General features: G+C 38.4%; 1 protein-coding gene across 3 annotated transcripts in view; it reads right to left on the reverse strand.

Moving 5' to 3' along the window:
* SDHAF3 (succinate dehydrogenase complex assembly factor 3) overlaps positions 1 to 20,885 on the reverse strand; it is a 57,333-nt gene extending 36,448 nt beyond the window's left edge. For all 3 annotated transcript variants that reach the window (XM_055119488.1, XM_055119497.1, XM_004602207.2), the window contains exon 1: positions 20,708 to 20,885. In XM_055119488.1, the coding sequence (XP_054975463.1) occupies positions 20,708 to 20,881 (174 nt within the window). In that variant the 5' untranslated portion in view covers positions 20,882 to 20,885. The remainder of the gene's footprint in view (positions 1 to 20,707) is intronic.
* Between the last annotated feature and the right edge of the window lie 5,736 nt (positions 20,886 to 26,621).

A 26,621-nucleotide genomic window follows, 5' to 3' on the forward strand; every position in this document is an offset into this window, starting at 1 on the left:
ATCAAAAAAAAATAAAAATAAATAAATAAATAAGCTACATAAAATAGAATTTTTAAAAATATCTATAAAGGATCTTTTGATTGAAGACATAAATTATTAAAGCACAAGCAACAAATATAATGGATAAGTGGCACTTTTCCTACTAGTAAAACAGCTTATCATCCACATTAATAAGATCAAAATAATGGTAATATAAATATGAAATAATAATCAGAATATATATAAAATAATAATATATAAAATAATAATAGTAATAAGTGTAATCAACATTTACATCAATAAACCCTCAATATTATTCGATGACAATGTTAATTCTTCTATGGGCTTCCTCCCTCAAATTGTTAATCCTGGTTTATACATGAGAAAAACAGCTATATCTTATACTGGAAAACATTCTACAAAATACCTGAAAAATTCTTCAAAGCTGTCAAAGTTATCAAAAACAAGGAAAATCTGAAAACTCTCAGAAATCTAGAGGAGGTTAAAGATACCTAATGAGTAAATGCAATGTGATCCTAAAACAAACAAAATGTCATTAGGTAAAAATTAAATGAATAGGACTTAAAGAATAGATTTTAGTTAAGAATGATGTATTAACATTGGTTCCTTAGTTTTCAGAAAAAGACAATACAATCAGCATATAACCCAAAATTTTCATATACAGAAACTACTGAGAATATAAATTATATATTTGTTTACTGTTAATGTTTTGCCCTAAATTACACTGTTTCCGATTTTTAATAATAAAATATACTCAGAATTTACAAAATAAAAAATGTATACACAAAGGTGATATACCCTCCAAAAGCTTAAAGACCACAATTCTAGAAAAGGCTGAACAGTCACCATAACAATTATAGATTATACCACTGTCTATATATCACTAATTATTTATTGAGAAGCAATATCACGTACTAAGGATAACAAAGATAGTCACATAATTTCTGGTTCAAAGCAGCTTAAATCTAGTGAAGAGGCAGTTTAAAAGGTAATCAATGAATGATGTATTAAAATTGTGATTACTTACTGCCATAAACAGAAATGAACAGAGTTCAATGGGATCAAATGGCTGAGAAAAGCAAGCACACAGCAGTGAATATGTCTGGGTCATGGCAGTATCTATGCTAAATTTAAAAGGGTAAGAAGTTAGTTAAGAAAACCAGGGCCCTAGTGTTGAGTCTAGAGTTGTACTCTAATAAAGCTGCAACAAGCTGGTATGTGACTATTAAGACTTGAAATATTACTGAGACTTAGAACAAAAATTGTTAACTTAAATTTAAAAACTGAAGTCATTCAGCATAGTAAAGATGTTGATTTATTCTAAGGTTCCCAAACTTACTTGGCATACAGGTCACATTATGGCATGTTAGAAGGCCAACATTCCATTTTGTTTACATTTCTTTCAATGAGTCCAAAACAAAGAACCCAAATATCTTGCTAGGTCTAATATGTTCATATAATAAGTCCTGTCAGTGGATCTGAAGCAATTTTTTTTATTTGAAAGATGCAGAATTTGGGGGATCAGAGAAATAGCACAGCAGATAGGTCGCCTGTCTTACAAGCAGCCAACTGGTAACATCCCATATTGTCCTCAGAACATCTCCGGGAATAAGCTGTGAGCACAGAGACGTGTGGCTAAAACAAACAGTAATGCAAAAATTGAAGAACAAGTAAACTATAAAATGTGATCAAGGTAGGAAAAAAAAAAGCAAATAAGTTGAGAGCATTGAGAAAAACTCTTAATTATATTCAGTATTTTATTCATAAAACCATAGTAACATGTCTCTCTGATAAATCTAAAGCCATACTTGATTCGTATAGAACTTTTCTGGATTGTAACTATTTTTGTGACATTTCCTCCCATTTAAAATTTGTCCTAATTTGTTTCCACTCTTTAATACCCTATTAACAGCTGCCAAAAAAAAAAAAAACTGCCATACTTAAATAAGTGTTTGACCATATATCCTCCCAGATTCTAAATTTATTATGCAGCTGTACTCTGGCGATTTGTTGGGTCAAATACACAGACCTGCCATCCAACAGGCTCAGCAGGAAAATGGGAAATTACAGGTTAGGGTGCATTTTAAATATGTAAGGAAAATAGGGACAGAGAAAGTAAACAGGATCCACGAATGTGATCTAAGCGAAAGAAATTTTGTCACTGATAAACAATATAAACCTAAAGTTCTTTATGGTTTCATAATGGTTTTATTTAATAATTTTACAATAAACACACCAGAATTAAGTGCATTTTAAATAAAAATTACCACTTCTAAAAATGTTTGGTAATAAACATAGAACATGAAGTATTACAGTATCACTACATAAAAAGCAGAAGTGGGGAACAAAAAAAAAAGTATTTTATAGGGTAGGTAAAATACTTTGCCTTGAATGTAACTAACCCTGGCTCAATCACCAGCAACACATATGGTTCCCTGAGCAAAACCAGTTTAACCCAAACCCTCAACCTCCCAAAATGGCAGGAGACAAAACTGAATTAGCATCTGCATCTACTCTATTTTAAAGTTATTTCTGGGGCTGAAGTGATAGTGCAGTGAGTAGGGTGTTTGCCCTACATGTGGTCAACCTGCATTTGATCCCAGCATCCCATACATCTCCAAGCACTTTCAAGAGAAATTCCGGAGTGCAGAGCCAGAAGTTACTCCTGAGCCCAGCTGGGTGTGATCCAAACAAACAAAAGTTATTTCTGTTTTTTAATTTAAAAAAAAATTTTTTAACTGAATCACCTTGAGATGTATAGTTACAGTTGTTCATGATTGGGTTTCAGTCATACAATGTTCCAAAACCCATCCCTTCAGCAGTGTACATTTCCCACCACCAATGTCTCCAGTTTTCCCTCCCAGCCCCCACACCAACCTGCCTCTATTACATGCACCTCTCCCTCCTCCCTCCATCTCCCTCTCTCTCCCTTTCTCTCCACCTGCCCTCCCCCTTCCCCCCCACCCCACCTCCGCCTCCTTTTGGTATTATGACTTGCACTACAGGTACTGAAGGTTATCATGTTTGTCCCTTTGCCTACTCAGAACTCAGTTCTTGTCTAGAGTGATCAATTTCCAACTATCCTAGTTATAGTAGTCCCTTCTCTATTCTAACTGCTCTCCACCCCTACCACTTGTGGTAAGCGACCAACTATGGATCAGTTCTCCTGGCCCTTGCTTCTACTGACTTTGGGTATTAGTCTCATATTGTGTTTTTTTTTAATATTCCACAACAGACAACTGGGTAAAGAAACTATGGCACATCTACACAATAGAATACTATGCAGCCACCAGGAAAAAATGAAGTCATGAAATTTGCTTATAAACGCATGGACATGAAGAGTATCATGCTGAGTGAAATGAATCAGAGAGCAAGGGACTGACATCAAATGACTGCACTCACTTGTGAGATAGAAAAAACAAACATTGTAAGTCTGATTTTTTTTTAAGACTGTACAGGGAGGGTCAGAGAGACAGTATAATGAGGGTTGGGTGTTTGCTTTGTACACCGTTGACTTGAGTTCAAGCCCCAGTACCCTATATGTCCCCCTAAGCCTGCCAGGAGTGCTCCCCACCCCTCTAAAAACAAAACACTATACATGGAGACACTATGTATAGCTACAGATAGTATTTTTTTTTTTTGGCTTTTGGGCTTTTTAGGTCACACCTGGCAAAGCTCAGGAGTTACTCTTGGCTCTGCACTCAGGAATTAATCCTGGCAATGCTCAGGGGACCACATGGGATGCTGGGATCGAATCTAGGTTGGCCACATGCAAGGAAAATGCCCTACCTGTACAGAGAGTATTTTTAAACATTACACTAAAATACATTTTTAAATTAGATCCAATCATTAATAATCTAAATCAGTGGTTTTTAAGTACCGATTTAAAAAATTTTACTAAAAGTTATTGCCACTTAACACCTAAAATAGCTGAATCATGTAGAAATACTATTATAATACCAACGTATAAATATTGTCATAAATGTTCTGACTTAGTGGGTTACAAAATAGTTCTCTTATTTTGACCAGTCCACATATATCTATGAGTCAAAAAGACTGGGGGCTGGAGCAATAGCACAGCGGGTAGGGAGTTTGCCTTGCATGCAGCTGACCCGGGTTCGATTCCCAGCATCCCATATAGTTCCCCAAGCATCACCAGGAGTAACTCTTAAGTGCATGAGCCAGGAGTAACCCTTGTGCATCTCAGGTTTCACCAAAAAAAAAAAAAAAAAAAAAAGCAAAAAGAAAAAAAAAGACTGAAGATCACTGGTCTAAATTCACTTCACTCTTTTTTATACTCCACATTCTATGCACACAACAGAAACAACAGTTGTTAAACTATTAGCAAAGTAACTTCGCAGAAAGTTCAATGGGCTGGAACAATAGTACAGCAGGGTAGGATGCTTGCCTTGCATGCAGTCAAGCCAAGTTTAATCCCTGACACTTCATATGGTCCTCTAAACCACCAGGAATGTGATCCCTACGTGCAAAGCCCGGAGTAAGCCCTGACCACATATAGCAAATAGACAAAGTTAAATGATATTAGCTTTATATCAATAATACCAGATATTATAGATTGTTGAATCCAGCAACTGCTCATTTCTTTATCAAACTTATGGAATCAAAGTATAATGACTGAGGGCCGGAGCCATCATATAGAAGGTAGGGCATTTGCCTTGCATACAGCCAACCCAAGCTCAATCCTGGCATCCCATATGGTCCCCCAAGCACCACCAGGAGTAATTCCTGAGAGCAGAGCCAGGAGAAACCCTGAGCATCGCTGGGTGTGATCCAAAAAGCAAAAAAAAAATAAGTATAATGATTGAAAATCCACTCTTTTTTTCAAATTCAAAACATGACATTATTGTGAAATGGACAGCATATAAAATAATTTTTCCACAATGACAATATGAATATAAATTTTGGTAGCATATAATACTAACGTAAGAAAGTTACTATGGCTTAGAATATAGCTCAGTGATAAAGCACATGCCTTGCATTTGAGGTCCTGGATTCACACAATAGACCCCCGAAAGGTTTATTCAAGACCCTTAAAAAAGAAATGAGCATTTGATCAAATGCATATGCTCCAAAATCACAGCCCTTTCAGTTTTGATCCCTTCAGTATAAAAATAAATACATCCAATTATACAATCAAAACAATAAGGAAGAAAACATCTGCACATTGAATACGGTCAGAATGTTACTAATCAAAGTAAAAATAAATTTTGTTATTTTATTCACCCTCTCTTTTTAAACTAATCTATTATGTAGTGTTCAAAAGAAAAATCCTGGCCTATTTAAAATTTTCACAAAATGTACAAACTTTTATTTTCATCTTTTTCTGGTCACTATTCATAAATGTCATAAGACCACAAACTCATGTAGTATATCTATGTAAAAGTTACACACTTCTAAATTTTTATGAAAAATGTAACAATCAGTAATACAAAAATAGCTACATATTTTTATGGCTCTCTGCCTTGCAAGATTTCATATTTCAGAAAACAAAGATTGTACCTGATAGGGGTTTATTTTTAAATGTTTTCATTGATTTTTAAATGAATATGTTTTCCTACTTCTCATATACAACTTTAGTATCAGCATTCAGTGCAGTATAAAAAGCATGGTAAGGTGTTAATAAACATTTACTGAATAAATCTCTTAAACTAATATGGGGACAATTTCAGAGAAGACCTGCCAGTAATAGAGAAAGTAAAAACAAAACCACAAAAGAACACGAAATAGTCATTCAAGGGGCTGGAGCGATAGCACAGTGGGTAGGGCATTTGCCTTGCACGCAGCCGACTGGGGTTGGATTCCCAGCATCCCATATGGCCCCTGAGCACCACCAGGAGTGACTCCTGAGTGCATAAGCCAGGAGTAACCCCTGTGCATCACCAGGTGTGACCCAAAAAGCGGAGGGGGGGGGAGTCATTCAAAACTACAGGCAAGCAAATACCAAAAGAAAAAGAAAAAGGGTGAGGGTGCTATTTATTTTTTTATTTATAAAGGTTTTTTTCTGAGAGGGGAATATAAATGTGAAGCTAATTTTTAGCTTTAATATCTAATTAGAGGGCCAGAGCAATAGTACAGCAGGCATTTGCCTTGTACCTGGCTGACCTGGTTTGGTTTCTGGCCCAGACCACTGCCAGGAATAATTTTCGTGCAGAGCCAGAGGTATGGCTGGGCTCAGGGGTGTCCAGCGCTTGGCTCGGGGAGTGGCCCTCACTCACGGGAGGCCCGCAAGCTCCAGGCGCCAGTCTTGCAGCCTCTGCAGAACCTCTTAACGAGCGCCGACTCAGACTCTCCAGTTGCTCGCGCAGGCCAAAGATGAGACATGGGTGTGGAATGCGGAGGCGCGAATGCGGAGGGTGCCTCCGACTGCTTCTCCAGAGCCCCAGAGGTCAGCATTCCCGCTGCCAAGAGGGCACCGCTTGGACGCGTCCTGCACTGGCCTTGAATCCGTGCTACCTGCCAGCGCGGGGGTGGGGGTACCGGAGATAGTGACAAGGCCAGGCGCACGCCGAGATGGCAGGAAAGACACCTGTTTACGACCCAAACACTGGTTCGCGAAAGTCCCAGGTCACGATGGGGCTGCCAGGGGAACATCAATCTTCATGCCTGTTCGGTGCCCAGTGCCCACCGCCTGACACAATTTATTATAAAGTATCTTAAAGGGCTTAAGAGAATACAGAGGGTAAGGGACTGCCTTGCACAAGTTCTACCCAGATCAATCCCCAGAACCCCATATAGTGGCCCCAATACCACCAGGAATTACCCTGAATGCAGTGTCATAAGTCCTGAGCACCACCACATGTGTCACAGAAAACGAAAAGAAAAGGAATGTAAAGTACTTTTAAAAGTTAGTGCAGAGCTGGGGAGATTGTACAGTGAAAAGGGCACTTCCTAGCACCTGCCCCAGCCTGCTCTATGGTTTCCCCAGCATCACCAGGAGTAATTCCTGAGTGCAGAGCCAGATGTGACCCCAAAACTAAATAAGTAAACAAGAGTCAGCAAGTAAATAAGAGTCAGCCGATTTGGTTCATATATTTACAAATTATAAATGATAAAACCACTCAATTTCTCCTAAGTTGATTTACTAAAACAAAAAACATCAATGAAAACAACTCTTTACAACTGTTTACAACATGGAAAATACACGTAACCTTAAAACATGGATTTAATTTATATACAATGATATGGGAACAGGGTCAGAGATATAGTATGAGGTTTATGAGGGTTATGATAGTATAAACTGACACAAAATCAACCCCCAACACCACACATATGATGCCACAAAGAGTGATCTCTGTCTGACCACAGAGACAAGAGTAAGCCCTGAACACAGCTGGGACAGTCAAAAAATTTTTAAAGGTATTTAAAAGAGATGATTTTAAAAAATGTATTTCAGTTTTAATTAGTAAAAACATTTAAAATATTTAAATTATATCTGACAAATAACAACCACAAAAATTAATAGTTGAAATATGAAAAGAAATACTTCAGATTAAATTGAAATATAAACTTTTCTTAATTTCATTTGTCTTTCCAGTTATAAGGATCTTCTGCCATCATGTGGATACTTTTGAAATTACACTTAGAAACACACATACACACACATACCCACACACGCACACACACACAGACAGCACTGTAAAATGAATACAGTATTAATTTCCCAATATTAAAATGAGTGATTCAGTTGTAAATAAGATAAATATTTCTAAAAATTAGTGAAAATGGTCAGGCATAGTTCCTCCTAACTTGTCTTCATCCTGCTAGAAGATGGTGTTCATTTGTACCTTAAGGAACCTACATGACAGACTTCTTGTTAAGACTCTGAGCAGTTATAGCTATCCTGGGTCTCTACCAGGGCATGATCTAAAATTCTTTCTTTATCTCTTCCCTCCTTAGGTATTTCAAACATTCAGTAATTTCAAATAATTAGCAAATGAAACAGGAACATTAAACTATTTTAACTTGTGCCCTAAATAATTACAAACTACATATACCTAATAGAATTTTTTTAATTAAATACCTTTTTGCATGTATCTATTTTTGCCTTAAAATACTGTACAATTTCAGGTGCTATACACCTCTCTATTTAAGGCTCAGTGTACCACCAATCATGTCTGGAATACAATTAACTACAACAAATAAATTAGCCCAATACAATTTCATGAAAATTGAATGTTTATTAATAGCTACAGAGCAAAATAAATAAATAAAAAGAAGTTACTCCAGCCAGTGCTCAGAAGACCATAGGTGATGCCAGGGGCCAAATGCAAGGTTGGCCACATGCAAGGCAAGTGTCCTACCACTACACTATTCACCCCTACAAAACACAATTTTAAAGTTTGCATTTGACAAATATGAGAAACATTTCTAAACCTAGAGAAACATCACAAAGGGCTGGCACAAAAGTTTTGCATGCAGGAGACCCAGGTCCAATCCCTGGTCCAACATGGTCACCCAACAGCCCTGGTACAGCAAAGGCGCAACCTCTGAGCACAGCACCTGAAGTAGTACCTAAGTTCCGCTGCAGATAGACCAAAACTAAACAATAAACAAAACTCCCATAATCAGGGTAAAAGCCTCCGTTTAAACTATTACCCTTTAGAAAGAGCATAGTGGATTAGTTTACTTTTAAACTGTTTGGCTTTCACCTGAAAAATAGCTCATTATTCTCTTGGGGGGGAAATGACTTACCATTCATCTATTAACAGCAAAATACTGCTCTAAACCTCCCAAAACAGTGGAGAAAAAATAATATAATAAGGAACCAGAAAGACAGTACAGCAGGTAGGATGCTTGCCTTGGGTGTGGCTCATCCAGGTTCAATCCCACACCCCATGTGGGCCCCCAAACACCCCCAGGAGAGATCCCTGAGTGCACAGCCAGGTGTGCTCCAAAAGAAAGTAAAAAAAAATCTAATCATAACGTACTTAAAATATTATACATTTAAATTTTATTTTATTATTCATAAGCTAATGTATTCTATTTCATGGGCCAAATAACTTTAATGAATGGTTAATTCTGGGTAACAGTGCTTCATTATGCAAACTAAAAAGATGTTGGATTATTAAAAGTACCTTCCAAATATTAAGCAGAGCAACTGCTGCTAGATATCATCAGAGTACAGTAAGTAATAACTTAGTATCATTCAGAACGACATATACACCTGCTTCTAGAAATATAAAGATAATTATTATGTAAATAAATCATTAAGAGTTGGCATTTGGGCCATGTATTTAAGAAACGATCAACCTTGTCAAATGCAGGTCAAGAGGATTCAAATACATCAGTGGTGTCAAGGAATGACAAAGCTAAATATCCAAACCTCAAAGTCAACAGCACTGAAATCACGAGACCCAAACTTTCACAACTGAACTTAAAAAGGTACCAGTCAAGAGGGCAGTCTGGGGATTAGGGGTTAAGGGAAACTGGGAATATTGGTGGAGAGAAGTAGACACAGGTGGTGGGATCAGTGCTGAAATATTATATGTCTGAAATCTAACTATGAATATCTTTGTAAATCACAGTGCTTTAACAAAAACATTTTAATGAAGAGAAATGAAAGATAAACAACTACATATTCAAACTTTGCATAACTTAATACTAATAGAGTTACTATTTTTTAAATAATTTTAAAGTCTACCATTCAATCTTATAGATAAGCTTTTGCCACATCCTTTATTTATGGTATAAAGCATATTTTTATAGTATTTAGGTGAAAAGAACTGAACTAAAAAAAAAATCTGTGACATCTCACTTATCAAAAGTGCCAAAAGTTAATTTGTTCTTCACATCAGAAATTACATTTTCTATTTAGACACATACATTGACATTTGTAGACATGCCAATTAAACAAACTTGATTTATGCAAATAGAGGTTTTTGCAAAGAAACAAAGTAGTCTTATTATTCACTTTACAAAAAGATTAGCAAAATAATTCCTTTAAATAGTACATTCGCAAGTATACTGAAAATTTGATGATATTTCCTAAAAATCAATATGTGAACTCTTCAGATGAGTACCTACCAAATACAAGTAGTTAAAAAGTACAGTTTTTTTTTAAAAAATTATAATTCTTGTCCCAAAAGCATATCAAGTAAAACTTAAATAGCTCGAAATGGCGTAAACACAGAAATGTGTATCTCATAATTATTATTTAATACTTTTGTAATTAAAACCATGAAACTACCTAATTATTCTCTAAACTTACATGCAGAATAGAAAATAGTCAACACTGCCAAAGGCAACCCTTGCAACAGTCTCCTATGCTTTGGAAAGTCCAGAGATCTCCAACAGCTGTGCAGTTTTTGTTTTTGATTTCTTCTTGCAGTTTTCTAAGAACTGCAATGAGTTATATAAGACAGTGGGAAAAGAAAATGTAAATTTGGGGTCAGAAAGATACAATGAAAGAAAAGTAAGGTACTTGCCCTACATGCAGCAGACCTGGGTTGATCCCTAGAACTAAATATACTCCCCTGAGCCAAAAGTAAGCCCTGAGCAAATCTGAGTGTGGCACCAAAATAAAATGTTTTTAAGTATAAACACAAATAAATATAAAGATATAAGAATACAAATTAAAAATACAAAAGTAAAATACAAGTTTGATTATACAGAAGTGAAGCATTTTCTTTTGCTTTGTTTTGGGGCCACACCCAGCAATGCTCAGAGGTTACTCCTGGCTCTGCACTCAGGAATTACTCCTGGCAGTGTTTAGGGGACCATATGGAATGCTGGAGATCAAATCCGGGTGGGCAGAGTGCTAGGCAAGTATCTAACCCACCGTACTATCTCTCCAGCCTAAAGTGAAGAATTTTCTACCAAGAAAACAAGGACTCTTTTAATGACCCTAAATGACCACCACTGGCTGACCTCTTCCTGTTTTGTTCCAAGAGTCATGGGAAAATCAAATCCACAAACCACGGCATCTCTGCTGAAGACCAAAGAAATATGGAGTAATCTTAGTAAACAAAACAGTCTTGCAATAAGCCAATGAGCGGGCCAAGGAGACGGTCAAAGGGCTGGAGCTGATGCTTCCCATGCTGGAGCCCTTAGCTCAATCCCCAGAAACGACATGGTCTGCCAAACATCTCCATAACACCACACCATGAACAGACCCCAAGCATGCCAGTGTGGATCCAAAACAAGCAAATATTAAAATAATAAGATAGTGGTACTTAAGGAGAAATATGAAAAGGAGCCAGGAATGTGGGAAAGTTGATAGTGCAAAGGAAATAGCTTGTTTCCGGAGGGTGTAGAGAAGGAAGGTCTGAAGAGGATAAAGGGAGAAGAGAGGAAAGATCTGGAAGTACAGAGAAATAAAACTTATTACCTCTATGTGAACAGCAGGATAAGAAAATACCACCATTTGAGAATGTGTCTCTGCCCTCCTTAAAATTATGATTATAATTCAGTGTCTAAAAGTGCCCCAGAAATTTTAAGTGGTTTACATGGTGTTATAAGTTAAAAATCTATCAAAATTGTATATATTTCCAAACGTTGTTATGTTTTCCTCATTCTGTATACCTTGCTCTGAGCCTTAGAAAGACAATTAAAGGTGTCTTTTAATTAGTGTTAACTAAAAACCCTGACTTTATAGGTATAAAATGGAAAAACTGACACAATACAGAGGTACACGCCTGAGAGCATGAACGAGATGCTTTTTGGAAAGGTCATAGCTTAGAATGGTGCTGAGACACTAGATCCACTGATATGTTATCATGGTTCTTATACATACATGTCTACATATACTTGTCATACTATCACACAGACTGTTTACATTTTGATCATATCATGAGAATTTTCCACATCACTAATTTTCTAAACTATCATTTTAAAAAGTCGTCATAGGATTATGTTAAAATTTTGGTTTTTTGCCTTCATTGGATGGCTATGTTGCTTTAGATTTTTCACTATCATACAGTTGCAGCAAAGCAGCTAGCATCTTTGTATACAAATCACAGGACATCCTCTTTAGAGTTATTTTGATCATTTTTTTATAAAAGCTATTAATATTTTCAGCTTGCTCTTCAAGTCCATGTTCTCCCTTGAACACGTACTTCCTCTTTCCCCTCACACCTAAGTAAATTGCAATAAAAACTATAGGCAAAAAAAAAAGTAAATGCCATTAGCATTTTCTCTATCAAACTAATTATGCTTTTGGGGGGACGGGGGCCCATACCTGGCTGTACTCAGGGCTTACTCCTAGCTCTGTGCTCAAGGATTACTCCTGGCAAGCTCAGAACTATATGGGGTGTCAGGCATTAAACCTAGGAGAGATGTTTGCAAGATAAACAAGTACCTTACCCACTGTACTATCTCTCTGGCCCCTAACTAAGCTTTCTATATTATCTATATAATGATATATGATTCCAAAGTACATCTCCTTTACCTTCTGCTTAAATCAGTACTTAATTTTATCATAATTTTAATTGCATACAAAGACCAGAAGAATGCATTGTATTTTTATTATCAATTCTATACTGTAATAAAACATAACCCTAAAATTATTTGGAAAACTTAAAGAGAAAAATCAGTAGTGCTAATGCAAAGTATAACACTGCCTAACTTATGGTTTGAAAGCTTTAGCATTTTAAATAGTTGTTAACTCATATAATAAAATCTATGGAAACACATTTTTTCCAGTCCTAATTTTAGAAGTAAAACATTATTTTCTCCACTAAAACAACTGAGGTCAAAAGGAGTCTCCAAAAATTAGAAAGCATGTAAGACACCTGATAAATACAATAATTTAAGTTATATTCCAGGAATTTTCATTTTCATTTAATTACTGAAAAATGCCTTTGAGAGAGAACTATGACAAGTAGTATCTTAGGTTAGTAAATACATAAATCCCTTAAACATTAGTTTATACAAGACATTATGCTAGAAATGTAAATGACAAAGTTTATTAGGAAGGTTCACAACGCAAGGTTCACTCTCCTTTAGGAAAAATACAAATGGAGGAAGAAGAAAATAAGTTATAGCAGGCAAACAGTAAAATTCAAAGAAAAAATTTACAACATTCTATACTGCAAAGGTTTCATAGATCTTCTAAAACATGAATTTCTGAAATCTTAAATAAAACTAAGGTTTCATGAAGTTAAAGCCTAAGAATTTACTTTTGCTAGTTACATGATACTAAGTTGTTCTATCTCTAGAGGCCTTAGTTTTTAAAGAATATCCTGCCCCTGATCCAGGCAGTCTTCACCGGGCCTCCACGGAGGGGGGCAAGTTGAGTCTCCCTCCCCACCCTAAGCAGAGCCCCAGCAGCCGAAAACCTCCAGAACCCAACCACAGCCATGCTCAAGGACACTGTCCTCATGCTTGGATGAGCCTCACCCATGAAGAAACCGACAGAGGAACCCAGGTATGCGGGAGAACCCATGGCTGAGATTCAAGTCTGCTCAGATCGGGACTGGGCCTCCTCCACCCAGACCCCACATTTTCCGTAGCTTGGCAGTCACACCCACAAACTGCCCCGGCACCATGTAATCTCATCAATGACCAAGATCCAGAGACTATAAAACAAAGCTCCCAGAAGAGAGCAACGCAATTTTTCCTGGAGTCCCCTCTGCCCCCCACTCCACAATGGCAGAGCCTGGCAAGTTACCCATGAGGTATTTGATATGCCAAAAACACTTACAACAACGTGCTCTTCATGTTTCTGGAGTGAGCAGATGCCACTGGGCTACACTAGCACACTACTGGAGCCATAACACAGCAGATAGGGCGTTTGCCTTGAATACAGCCGACCCGGGTTCTATTCCTCCGTCCCAGCAAGCTACCAAGAATATCCCGCCCGCCCCGCATGGCAGGGCCTGGAAAGCTATCTGTGGCGTATTCAATATGCCAAAAATAGTAACAACAAGTCTCACAATGGAGATGTTACTGATGTCCGCTTGAGCAAATTGATGAACAATGAGAAGACAGTGTTATAGACAGACAGCACGCAACAGGGATAAATGAAGATGTTACTGGCACCTGCTTGAGCAAGTCAATGAACAACGGGATGACAGTGATACAGTGACAGTGATAGTTTTTAAATAAAAAAAACTTTTAAATAAAAGAACTGAGGACTTCCAGTTAAAGATGGCAGCTGAAAACAATGAGTTGATTTCTTATTCCCTCTGCCTTCCACCCTCTTCCCCTATGCAGAAAAGTTTAAAACAGTAATCCATAATGATGATGAGAATAAGAGCCAGCAGCAACCAAGATATTTCAATAAATCCATGTATAAATCATGTATATCCCTTTAACTACATTTTTTGGGAAGAGATCACACCTGGAGATGCACAGGGGTTACTCCTGGCTCTGCACTCAGGAGTTACTCCTGGCAACTGCTCAGGGGACCATATAGGATGCTGGGAATAGAACCCGGGTCAGCCACATGCAAGGCAAATGCCCTACTCACTGTGCTATCACTCCAGCCCAAGGATTCACACTTAATAAATGCTAATCACATTTAACTACTTTTAACAGAATTGACTGAAAGATTCCCAAATGACCCCCTCATATTTGTAGATACATCCCACACACACTGTATTGTCTACTTATCAGAGAAACAATCCACTCATTTCTTCCCACAAGTTAAAATACAAACTATAAATCAAGATATTCTAAAGCATCTAAAAGATGTACCCAAATTAGATAAAAAGAGGTGTGCAATTACAAAAGCTACAAATTGCCCGTCCAACCCAAATTAAACTAAGTTAAAGAGACTCAAAATATAGGTGACATAAAGCTTAATTATACATTTTTTTCATCCGATGACCCACATTATAGTCATAAATAAGAAAAAGATACCTTATATGAGTTTCAAGTGAATGGATGTATAAAATCTGAAGCACAAAGCCTCTTCTCTAAAATAAACACAACAAAATAAAAGAAAAAGCAAATGTTCTATCTATAGCATACAAATCAAAACAATGAAACTCAATTCAAGGAGGAATAAAGTATGCTCCCTTGCAGAAGTAGTGAGGAACAGCTAAAAACACATTGAGAAAAGAGTAACTCAGCACTATACTGTCACCTTTATTCTCCCAGGTCTTGGTGCTAACTTTGATCACTTTACCATGTTATAGCCACCCTGGTCACCCTATGCACGTTCATTCACACTTTTGACTTGTTTCTGTTATGGTGGCCAAACGAGATGGTGCTCAGGGACTACTCCTGATTCTGGGAAACTCTATGTGATGACGGGTAGGCTGAGCGCAAGCCAAGCACACTACCCATTATGCTATCACTCCAGCCCCTTATTCACACTTAATAAATGCTAATCACAGAAAAGAAATTATTCATCTCTCCCTGGCTATATTCCATCTCTTAAGTATCAGACCAATACACTGTCATCTCCAGTTGATTGTCCCACCAAAAATTTTAGCAGAAAATGTCCAGTACTGAGCTCATTTCCTACCTGCTTGTCCATATACCTATTCTAATTACTGGTGTCATGTACCAGGAACATGAAAATTATCCATTCTATTTCCTCCCCCCACCTCACTAATGTTCTATCAATCATCAGTTCCAGTTCCAGTCTACTTTTACAAAAATCACACATCTATAGTCTCCATTCTCAACATCTCTATTTTGGTTGAGTCACACACACACATATTTAAGATTTTACGATTCTTTCTGCCTTCAATCTGATATTTTCCTCAATCATTTTCTGATATTACTGCTAGTGTAATCTTTTAAGAATATAGATACCTTCTGCTCCTAAAGACTATGATCCAAGAGGTCTTCTAACCCATTTTGGCACCCAGAGTGGCTTCTTACAGAAATGCATCTAGACTGTGAGCTATACTACGACTATGTGCCGCCCGGGGAGGGATTTTCCCTTTCCACCCTGTTTTTCTGCGAGGAAAATGGCGGCAGCGGCATCATCCACGTGGCGAGAGCCACCCCCTAAGATTTCCACCCAGAGTAGGAACTTTGTAATGTTGTGGGTCGTAGGCGATCATGGGAAGGGTGCGGTACCGGCACGCCCTCGGCCCAGATAAGATCCAGAGCCGCTGCTCTCGAAACAGACCCTCTGCTCCTAAAGACTATGATCCAAGGGATCTTCTAACCCATTTTGGCACCCAGAGCGGCTTCTTACAGAAATGCATCTAGACTGTGAACTGAACTAAAACATCAGAAATCCAAAACTGTACGACTGCTGTTGTGGCCGCACGAGCTCATAGAATCTTCATTCTCAGCAATGAAAAGAAATTATTAAATGATGCCTTTTCAGCAGGCCTGATTGTTGGGGGAAAATTCCAAATAATAATAGTGAGTTCTCTATTGAAATACTGAATGCATTCAAAGTATAGAGAATAAAATGAAGATCATTAGCTACTTAGGTGGGGGCTGGGTGGGAGGGGGGTATATTGGGATTCTTGGTGGTGGAACAGGTGCACTGGTGAAGGGATGAGGTTTCAATCATTATATGACTGAGACTTATACCTGAAAGCTTTGTATTTCTTTTCGGTGATTCAATATAATAAAATAAATTTTTTTAAAAAATTTTTTAAAAGAATATAATCTGAATAAGTTCTACCACTGCTAAAAAAATTTTGATTCAAAATAAAAACCTAAATTCTTTAGAACTTTCTGCTTCTTGCCACCCTTTTGGCTCTCTCCATCTCCCATAAAACAAATTCCAAACTCATCACAGCAATTTCTGAAAAAGACAGAGTATTTTCTTACTTCAACTTCTGCCTATGTTATTTCCTCTTTCTAGAAATACTTTGCTTTGTTTGGCATAGGAACTCTGATTTGTTCTGAGACTTAACCCAAGCCATTCTATATGGCCTTCAAACCCCTTCACTTTTTACTTTTTTCCAGTGTCTATTATTTTGGACATCCATAAACGACACGTCTAGTATTCATTTTTTTTGTTCCTAATGCCTAACACATTGATAGTAACAGTAAGTGATCAATTAACAATTAATAGAATGCTTAAGTCTTTTCACTTTTTCCAAAAACAAAGCATCTACTACACACATCCAAGAGACACACAGAGCAAAGTAGCTACTCAAGGAAAAAACACAAACAGAAGGGACAGATAGATAGCTCAAATGGCTGAGCACAGGCTTTGCTTATAAAGAAGTCTGAGTCTGATCCCCAAGCACTGAATAATCCCCGAACAGACAGAAGCCAATGTATCACTAGGTGTTATAGAAAAGCTCACCCTACTCCTATTCCCCCATTCATACCCCTGACAAAAATGAAGAAAGAAAAAAAAAACAGGCAAAATAGCAGCAGACATCATAGCAGAAAGGGGAAAAAACTAAATAGAGTATTCAATCTACTCAGTCCCAAAGCATGTCTAGCAGTTGCCTCCTAAAAGATTTGTGAGTATGATATGATATTTTTTTTGAAGTAAATAGATTTTATTCAGAGGTTTCTGAGGGAAGGAGGAAGGGATAAGTGGGAGAGAGAATAGTAAGAGTAACGCGCTCAAGAGAGAATGCGGGCTTCTCCAAGGGTGGAGGAAGCTCCTCCACATAACTGAGCTTTAGACACAAAAATATGAAAGCATGAAAGTACACATCTCAAGAGGGGAGATGCAGGCGACACATGTGCCCAGCCACGTGGGCACAAGCAGCACATGGGCTCAGGCAGCATATGCGCTATGATATGATATTTTACCAACCAGTTATCAAACATTGGAAATCATAAGAGATTTCCAATATCTCTTCCTGATCTTATATTTTTCTCCCTTACGGACTGCAGCCATAGCACAGCAGGTAAGGCGTTTGCCTTCCTACCCAGATTAGACTCCTCTATCCCTTTCGGAGAGCCCGGCAAGCTACCGAGAGTATCCCAGCAGAGCCTGGCAAGCTACCTGTGGGCATACTCGATATGCCAAAAACAGTAACAAGTCTCACAATGGAGATGTTACTGGTGCCCACTCCAGCAAATCGATGAACAACAGGACAACAGTACTACAGTGCTATAGTAAGTACATATTTCACTAATTACTTGTAAATATGCATTCACTTCTTATCCTTAAAATAAACTGAAGTACTTTACTCCTGCTTTCATGCAAATGTTCTTGGATCAGAAACTTCCCCAACTAAACTCCCTCTTTTGGGGGACAGTTTTCTATGATCACAAATGAAGGCAGCAGAAAACCCACCAGCATGCTTTTTCCTTTGTTTTTGAGACCAGGGGTGGAAGCCAGGGCTGAACAACATCCCCAGGTCCAGAAGCATTTTTGATCCTTCCCTTTCTTTTCTTTAACTGTCATACCCAGCTCTGTCCATTGAAGTAAAACAAATTCAGAATCCAATAAAGCTTACAATTAAGTTTAGATGTGAGAGAGAATCTGAGATCAAATACACAGCATAGTAAGTTGAAAGTCCACACTCATAGCACCCTATGGAGTTATTTCAAACCAAAAGGAGTTTGAAATAAACTTAAGTATTGAAGTCATAATACTCAGGTGGATGCCAAGTTCAAAATCATCACTAGTCAAAAGACAACAAAAGCAGAAGCATATGCTATACCCAGTAATCTCAGATCTAACCTGATTGCAAATTTGAAGTTTTGAAGAACAAGTACACAGAAAACAAAAAACTGGACGAATGTCACTCTCTGGCATCACTACTGCCCTAGCAAAATCTTCTCCCCTCTTTGTCATTTTGGTTCTTTCTCTCTCATCCTTGGAAAAGAAAAACTAGCTCTCTGGAAGGATCCACCCTATCCTTTTCGATCTCCAGGCTTGAACATAGTTGCAAGAAGTGCCTTGCATCTGTGAATTATTATTCTGTCCAAATAATCAGATTTATCTTTACCCAGCTACAAACTCAACTACACCCTTTCCCCATAGAACACACTTGTATTCATTCTGAAAATTGAATTACAACACTGTATTTACAATAAATGGGCAATACTGACCTATAGAAGCACTCCAACTAATAACCCAGTTCCTTTTTTTATGTGCATTCACAAGTTATTCTGATTTCCCACACTTTCCCTAAAAAGTTTCCAACTTCTTATACTTTAAGAACCTCAAAGTACCTTTATTTCTCTTCTTCCCAACAGAGCTAGATTCTCCTTCCTGTGTTGACACAAACATGATTCAAAAACTATAACAAACCACCTTAGTGTTATTTTTATTATTATTTCAAATACATTTACAAATACTAATTTTGAAGTGCATGATTTAAAATTATTAGTTTACAAATAAAAAACTGTAAAAATTAAGTAATCTGACATTAATAAATGCCAGAACCTGAATTTAAATCCAGTGATTCTCACTCTAAGACCAATTTACTATACAAAGAGAAAGTGGTCTACATTTTAAAAGATCCCATGTTCCCGGCTTTAGATAAGCTAACCACATCTTAAAACACCATGAACTTTTTTTTAATTCTAAATTTCATCTTTTATGCTGTTTTTCTTTCAAGCTTTAATGATCCCATAACCAAGAATTGTGAAATTCAGTCACAAAGGTTTGTTTCTCTTAGCATAAACTTTTAATTTGGGAGGGTGGGGCGGGAAAAGTTACACTGGTATACTCAGGGATTACTCTGACTCTGCACTCAGTAATTACTCCAGGAGGCGCTGGAGGGGAACTTGGGGAAACTGGAGATCAAACCCAGGTCAACTGTGTACCCACTGTGCTAACTCTCCAATCCCAACCTTTCCCCCCCCCCTTTTGTCATTTGTATTTCTTTTCCTTTCTTTCTTTCTTTTAATGAATCACCCGTGAGATACAATTACAGACACAGACTTTCGTGATTACGTTTGTCATTCAGTCATACAATGATCAAGTACCCATCCCTCCACCAGTGCCTATTCCCCACCTTTTTTATTCAGAAAAAAAATTTTTAAACAGATCGGCCATCTCCAGCCATCACATCTTTAAACTGCAAATTGTTCATACCAAAATTGGTTTACAAATTTGTTCTGATACCAAAAATGCTTCACGTTTTCAAACGCCTGCCTGAACGCTCCAGTCTCTAATTCATTTCTTGACATCTGCACACCACAACAACGAGGGGCAGTCCTGCAGGACTGCCAACCCCGCAAGAATATCTGCGAATACTTTTTCTTCGCTGAAATAAAACAGTGAAACCCTCGCGCATGCCTGCTTCGGACCTATTTCAGTGGTTCGGAAGAACGTGACTTGTTAGAGACACCGCTGAAACCAACTTGCACTTGATTGAACTCTGACCAGCATTTGACTCCTTCACGCTCGCAGTGCTCCTGGGTTAGGGTTCCTGTACTGCAAAGACCCTCCCAGGGGCAATGCGATCCGAAACATCCCCCTGGGTCTGAAAACTAAGGCAAAGGGCAATATCACGTTAGGTATTACTCGCCGGCATTCGCAAAGTGCGAGGAAGACCTTGACGCTGTGTTTGGTTTGTTTTTTTCCATTCGATCTCCTCCCATCCACGACCCTCAGCACCGAACATGGGCTAGAGCTCCAAAACTAAACTGGGGTGGGGGGGGGGGGGGGGACTTGATGCCACGGGGAACTGCTCTAAGCGAAGGAGCCAGGCAGCGAAACCTGGGAGCCTGGGATGTCACTGTGGGCGAGTAGTGTTGGAAAAGCTGTGAGCTGTCAAACATAACGCGACGCTGCGCTTTATCTGGCGTGGGGGGGCCCGGAGTGGGGGAAGATCTCGCACTGAGACGCACCGGGGCACCAGTGAGGGACCCCCCGCAAAGGTCGAATAAGAGGGGGCCAGTCACTTGCCTCCCATTCCTGCAAGAAACGCTGGGCCTCATCAGAACCAACGGTCTTATGCCTCCTAAATTCGTCCTTCACATACTGGTCACCGAGAGCTTTGAGGTCCGGGGGCAGAACCCGGTGCAGCAGCAAGATGCGCCGATACAACGCGCGGACACGCAAGACTTGCCGAGCCGGCATCCCGCCGCACGTGGAAAATGGACTGCGCCTGCGCGTACGAATGACGGAGGCCCCGCCCCACCGAGAAGGTGAACCGGAAAGCGGGCGGAAGAGGCCGCGTGACCTTCATCCGGTGAGGTCCGCCCTGAAATGCAGACCCTCCAGAAACGCGGAGGACGGATTCTGGTACCCGGTGGGTCCTCCTGGAGGAGAGGCGGGGCTTTCTGGGATCCGCGCCTGTGCTTTGAATGCTCCAGGCTTGGGACATCCGGAGAGACTGGCACTTTACGCCAGCTCGTCATTCCTGGGTCCCATCCCTTCTCTCACGTTCTTCTTCGCCTTTGTCAGAAGGAAACCTTCCATAATGAACTTGACCCACTTCAGCTGTACAGTACTGTTGCTTCACGTGCGCAGGATCAGATGGAGTTGATCTGTCCAAGATCTTGCCCCACCACCAACTTTTCACAGTGCCATCTCCTGAAGCGCAGCACGCTTCTATGTAATTCAAGTGAGCCCTGAGACAGAAGCTTGCGTTCATTCGTTCAAGTCAGATTAGCTGTAGAAGAATCACTGGGAATCGTGTGGCCATAATCATAACCATAGGGCCATAATCCTGGGGATTCTGATTATATATTCTGGGATGAAAAATAAAATAAAATAAAATCTGTTTACAAAGCTCCACCTTTGGCAAAAGTTCTTGATGAAGAGCACATGGTCGGTTGTTGATAGCAAGTGGCTACCGTGTTTTCTCTCCCTGGTCTCCCGGATGTGATTTCTCTCCCAGAATCATCACACCTGATTCTAATGCAAATACTGATGGTTCTACCAAAAACATATAGAACAGAATTTAACCATTTCTTGCCAACTGCCACATTATCTCTCTTTTCTGGGTACTGGGAGTTTCCGTGTTTCTGCTTCAACCCATGACCAATAACATTGGTCACCACCTACCTAAACTGTGTATTAGATCATGTCACTCTTAGACTCAACAAAATACTCATCACAGTAAAATCCCTTCTTTGCACTTCTGAATTTTCCCCTAGTGCTCTCTTCCTCATTGGCCAATTCCCAGCCACACTGACTTGCTTATAGGTCATATTTGAAAAGGTCAGGTCCCCACCTGAGGGACTCTGAACCTGCTATACTCTCTACTTGGAATACTCTGCCATTTGTTCTCTCTTGACCAACTTGTAGTTCACTCAGTTGTTACATAAGGCCGTTTCGGATTAAATCCTAGCAACATTATTTGAAATCACAGCATTGCTATTTCAAGAAGGTTCTAATTGTCCTTTTCTTCTCACTTTCTTTTCCTCTATACAAGTAGACCTTACCTTTTTTTGCTGTTTGCACCACACATACTTGAATATAAACTCTATGCCAACAGGAATTTGGAGTATTTGGTTGTGAGTGGACTCATTATTTGTTTCTGGTAATGAAGGGGCCAGAATGTGGGAATTTATGTAATTCCCACAGAGGCCACAAACTTTTCATATGCAAAGATTTTTTTGGAAAGACAAGGAAAATATACCACCAAGCTACCTGCTACCAAAGGCAGAGAATTACTCATTTTAGTATCCATTTCAAGGCCCACCACAGCGAATGACAAATATTTATTATTTTAGTACTACAATATTTATGACCTTGAATGGACTTTTTCATTTAGTTTAAATTTAGGGAAAGATTCGCTTAAAAGAAACAAAATATTTTTAAATGGATTTAATCTGGTACTATGACAAACCACATTAATGGCAAGAACTAAATGGGCCTGTGGTTATTTTACTTCAGGAAATTTTTCTAACCATATTTCATCTGTTAATATCCTTGAAAATTGAAAATTAATTTAGTTTCTTGTTCCAGTTTACTTTTTTCAGGTTTCTTTTGGGGCTAAAGTATACATGTAATAAATACTCCTTTCAGAGCCAAAGCTCTTATTAAAATATGAGGGAACATTCTGCCAATGAATTAATAAAAAATAACAATAAAAGAATTAATTTGGTCTAACAGGAGCAAAAAAGGTTCATAGCACAGTGGGAAGTCAGTGCTCAGAAATGGCAGATGATGGGTGAGACAGAAGTCAAGACACAGAGCGATGTGATTAGGACCTGAGAGGAATGAAGAAATAACAGTAATAATAATAAATGACCTTTTTTTTCTTTTATATAATGGCCTGAACAGTGAGCTATGTTTTAAGGACAAAATTTTGTTGCCCTAACCTTCCAGTGTTGGCTGACCAGTTTTATTGCTATAGTCAAAATAGCCAGAAAATGAAAATAAGATCTGATAAGGTCATGTAAGAAGATCAGCACATTTCATATGACTTTTCTGTATTCTTCCCCCTTTTGTTGAATTTTCTCAGACAAAAAAGTTAGTTCAAAATTGATTATGTCAGATATAATACAATTTATGATTATTATTTTTACCTATTAGCAATATAAAATATTTTTTATACCTTTCAATGGACTGGAGCACTAGCACAGAGGGTAGGGTGTTTGCCTTGCACGCTGCCAACCCAGATTAGACTCCTCCATCCCTCTTGGAGAGCCCAACAAGCTACCGAGAGTATCCCACTCACAGGGCAGAGCCTGGCAAGGTACCCGTGGTGTATTCGATATGCCAAAAACAATAGCAACAAGTCTCACGATGGAGACGTTACTGGTGCCCGATCAAGCAAATCGATGAACAGTGGGACGACAGAGCCACAACAGTGCTACAAACTTTCAATATCTTTTTGGCCTAACTCCAGTCACAACAGTGCTACGAACTTTCAATATCTTTTTAGCCTAACTCCTATTTTCTGACCTAGTCTAGTAATAATTTTATTAATTTTATTTGCATTTGCTTGAAAGGTCTTTCCATTGTCAACTGTCACTAGTTAGTTTGCATTGTGTCCACTTAATATCTGAACTTTACCTTTAATATCTAATCTTTCAGTAGATGAATTCAGTTATTCAGATTGTGTTATGTGTTCTGTTCTCTGTGTGGATGGGCTGGAGCAATAGCACAGCGGGTGGGCGTTTGCCTTGCAGGAGGCCCACCCAGGTTAGATTACTCCACCCCTCTCCCCTCTCGGAGAGGCCTGTAAGGTACTGAGAGTATCTTGCCTGTACGGTAGAGCCTGGCAAGCTACCCGTGGCATATTTGATATGTCAATAAACAGTAACAAGAAGCCTCACAATGGAGACATTACTGGTGCCCGCTCGAGCAAATGATGAGCAACAGAATGACAATGACAGTGACAGTTCTGTTCAGATTAATTTCTGCTGTCATATTTAATTTTCTGTCTATAACAACTTCCAAATATTTTCTACTTCATTGCTTTTCATTGAACTACTAAGAAAATTGTTGGTTTTGTTTTTTTGCTTGCTTCATTTGTTCTTTGAGATTTTTCTTGGGGAGAGGAGCACACACTCGCTGATGTTCAGGGATCACTCCTGGCAGACTTAGGGGACCATATGGGATACCAAGGATCAAATCCAGGTTGTCTGCATACAAGGTAGAACTTCCCACAGTACTATTGCTCTGGCTCCTCTTTGAGCATTTTCCATTATTGAACCACAACCAGCAGTACTTGGGGCTAGTGTTCAGAGATCAGACTTGACCTTCCACATGCAAAGTATATGATCCAGCTGTTGAAGAATGCTTACCCCTCTCATCTGCCCCCTGCTGCCCTGCTGCCCTCTGTCCCCACCATTCTCTCTCTCTCTCTCTCTCTCTCTCTCTCTCTCTCTCTCTCTCTCTCTCTCTCTCTCTCTCTCTCTCTCTCTCTCTCTCCATCTTTCTCTAGCCGCTTGGAAAGTTTTTATTCTGCTTCTGTTTCTCTTGTCATAATTATTGTTGATCAGACCCATAATTTTACATTGTTCAAACAAGATCTAAGATTAATCGTACATATAACCTCATCCATATTTTGTTTATATACCTTCGTGCTTTGTTTGGGACAATTTTTTAACCTTAAAGATGTTCTCATCTGCTCTATAGAACATCCATTGATTTTCATTTTGTTTTGTTTTTTGGAATTATTCACTCAGTATTCTTGATTAATGTGCTATCTTATCTTTAAGGATATATTGGGTGGATTTGGATTTGGATCACACCCATCAGTGCTCAGGCTTCTGATTCTGTGCTCAAGGATCACTCCTTGAACTCAAGGGACCACCTGGGATGCTGGAGATCAAGCTCAGGTCAGCCATGTTCAAGGCTTGTATGTGAATACATATCTCTCTGGAAGTAAAAGAAGTATCTTGTACTTTCTTTCTGTCCCCCTTGGATATTCTTTTCTAAATATTGTCTTATTATTATAGTGTACTATTCCGTTAGCTCTGTTAATTTTTTCTTGATGATATTTAGTGTCAGAAAATGCTTGTTAATTTTGTTCAGCACCTAAAAACAAAATACAAATAATAAGTTTAGGGTTTTTTAAGTGGAAGAAAACCTAGAAACAAATACAACAAAATACTAATAATATTGTTGCATCTGGTAAGGCTATAAATGTACTTTATGACTTTAATAAGTCATATCTGTTTTACATACAAAAATATTTTTACATTATTACCTTTTAAGATGTTTAAACAGAATTCATATTATTTCCAATATTCTGTAAAAATTTTATGAAACTAGATCACACATAAAGAAAAACTTTAATAAATTTTGTAAAAGGCAGAAATTTTATAGACCTTATTTTCCAGCCACCACACATAAAATCAAAAAGTCATAATAAAAAGTGCAAACATTCTTAAAGTATTATGTAATAAAAAAGAAAATTATAATAAAAAGTACAAATATTATAAAACTATACATAATTATAACAGCAAAGAAAAGGAACATAACAATGGTCTTTAGAAAGTATTAAAAACATAAACTAAAAGATATGCACTTAATTCTTAATGTGTAATACACAACTTGGGTCCTCCTCTAAAACTATAGTGGGGTGAGATTTAAGATGCACCTTAATAATTAAACAATGTGGAAAGGTTAGGGAAAGGTAAGGCTTTTCAAAAGAGAAAAATTACTGAATTTATATCATTTAACAGTAGAACAAAACAAGCTGCTTAGACTTTTAAATGTCTACATTAGGTACTTTTTAATACATGGCTTATGTATCTGTAAGAATGGTAAGATCAGGGTTGGGGGGTGGGAGATGATGGGAGGGATCCTGGGGACACTGGTGCTGGGAAATGTACACTGGTAGAGGAATGGGTGTTGGAATACTGTATGACTGAAATCCCATCATGAATGACTTTATAATGCTCTAAAACAATTTTTAATAAAAAAAAGAATGGTGAAATTGGGCTTGAGAAGCTCAGTGACTTCCTTGATTGAAGATATTTAGACTGAAGATCCTTAAAAGGCATGTAAAGTAGGTTGTCATATGTAGGGAAAGAAATGAGTTACTGAAGTTTTAACTCAGAAAAATGATAAAAGCAGTGGTCTAGAAAAGAATAATTTGGTTTCTGTGTGCAAAATAGACTGTTAACAAGTTAATATGTTGGAAACCTGGAAACAAAGGACCTTGTCTTGACTACAACATGCCATGCATAGAAGACTATGATTAACTCAACTGTCTGCACTTGAACCCCCACAAAAAAATAGGATATAGGAGCAGGAGATGCCAGGAACTTATCTCTAGAAATAGGCAGAAATCTAGGATGCAGGGATGAAGCTCTGAGGGACCTCACATTTAAGAAATAACCAGGTTTGGGGGCTGGAGTGATAGCACAGTGGGTAGGGCATTTGCTTTGCACACAGCCGACTTGGGTTCGAT

This window comes from Sorex araneus, chromosome 1 (assembly GCF_027595985.1).
Source record: "Sorex araneus isolate mSorAra2 chromosome 1, mSorAra2.pri, whole genome shotgun sequence".
NCBI classification, from domain to species: domain Eukaryota; kingdom Metazoa; phylum Chordata; class Mammalia; order Eulipotyphla; family Soricidae; genus Sorex; species Sorex araneus.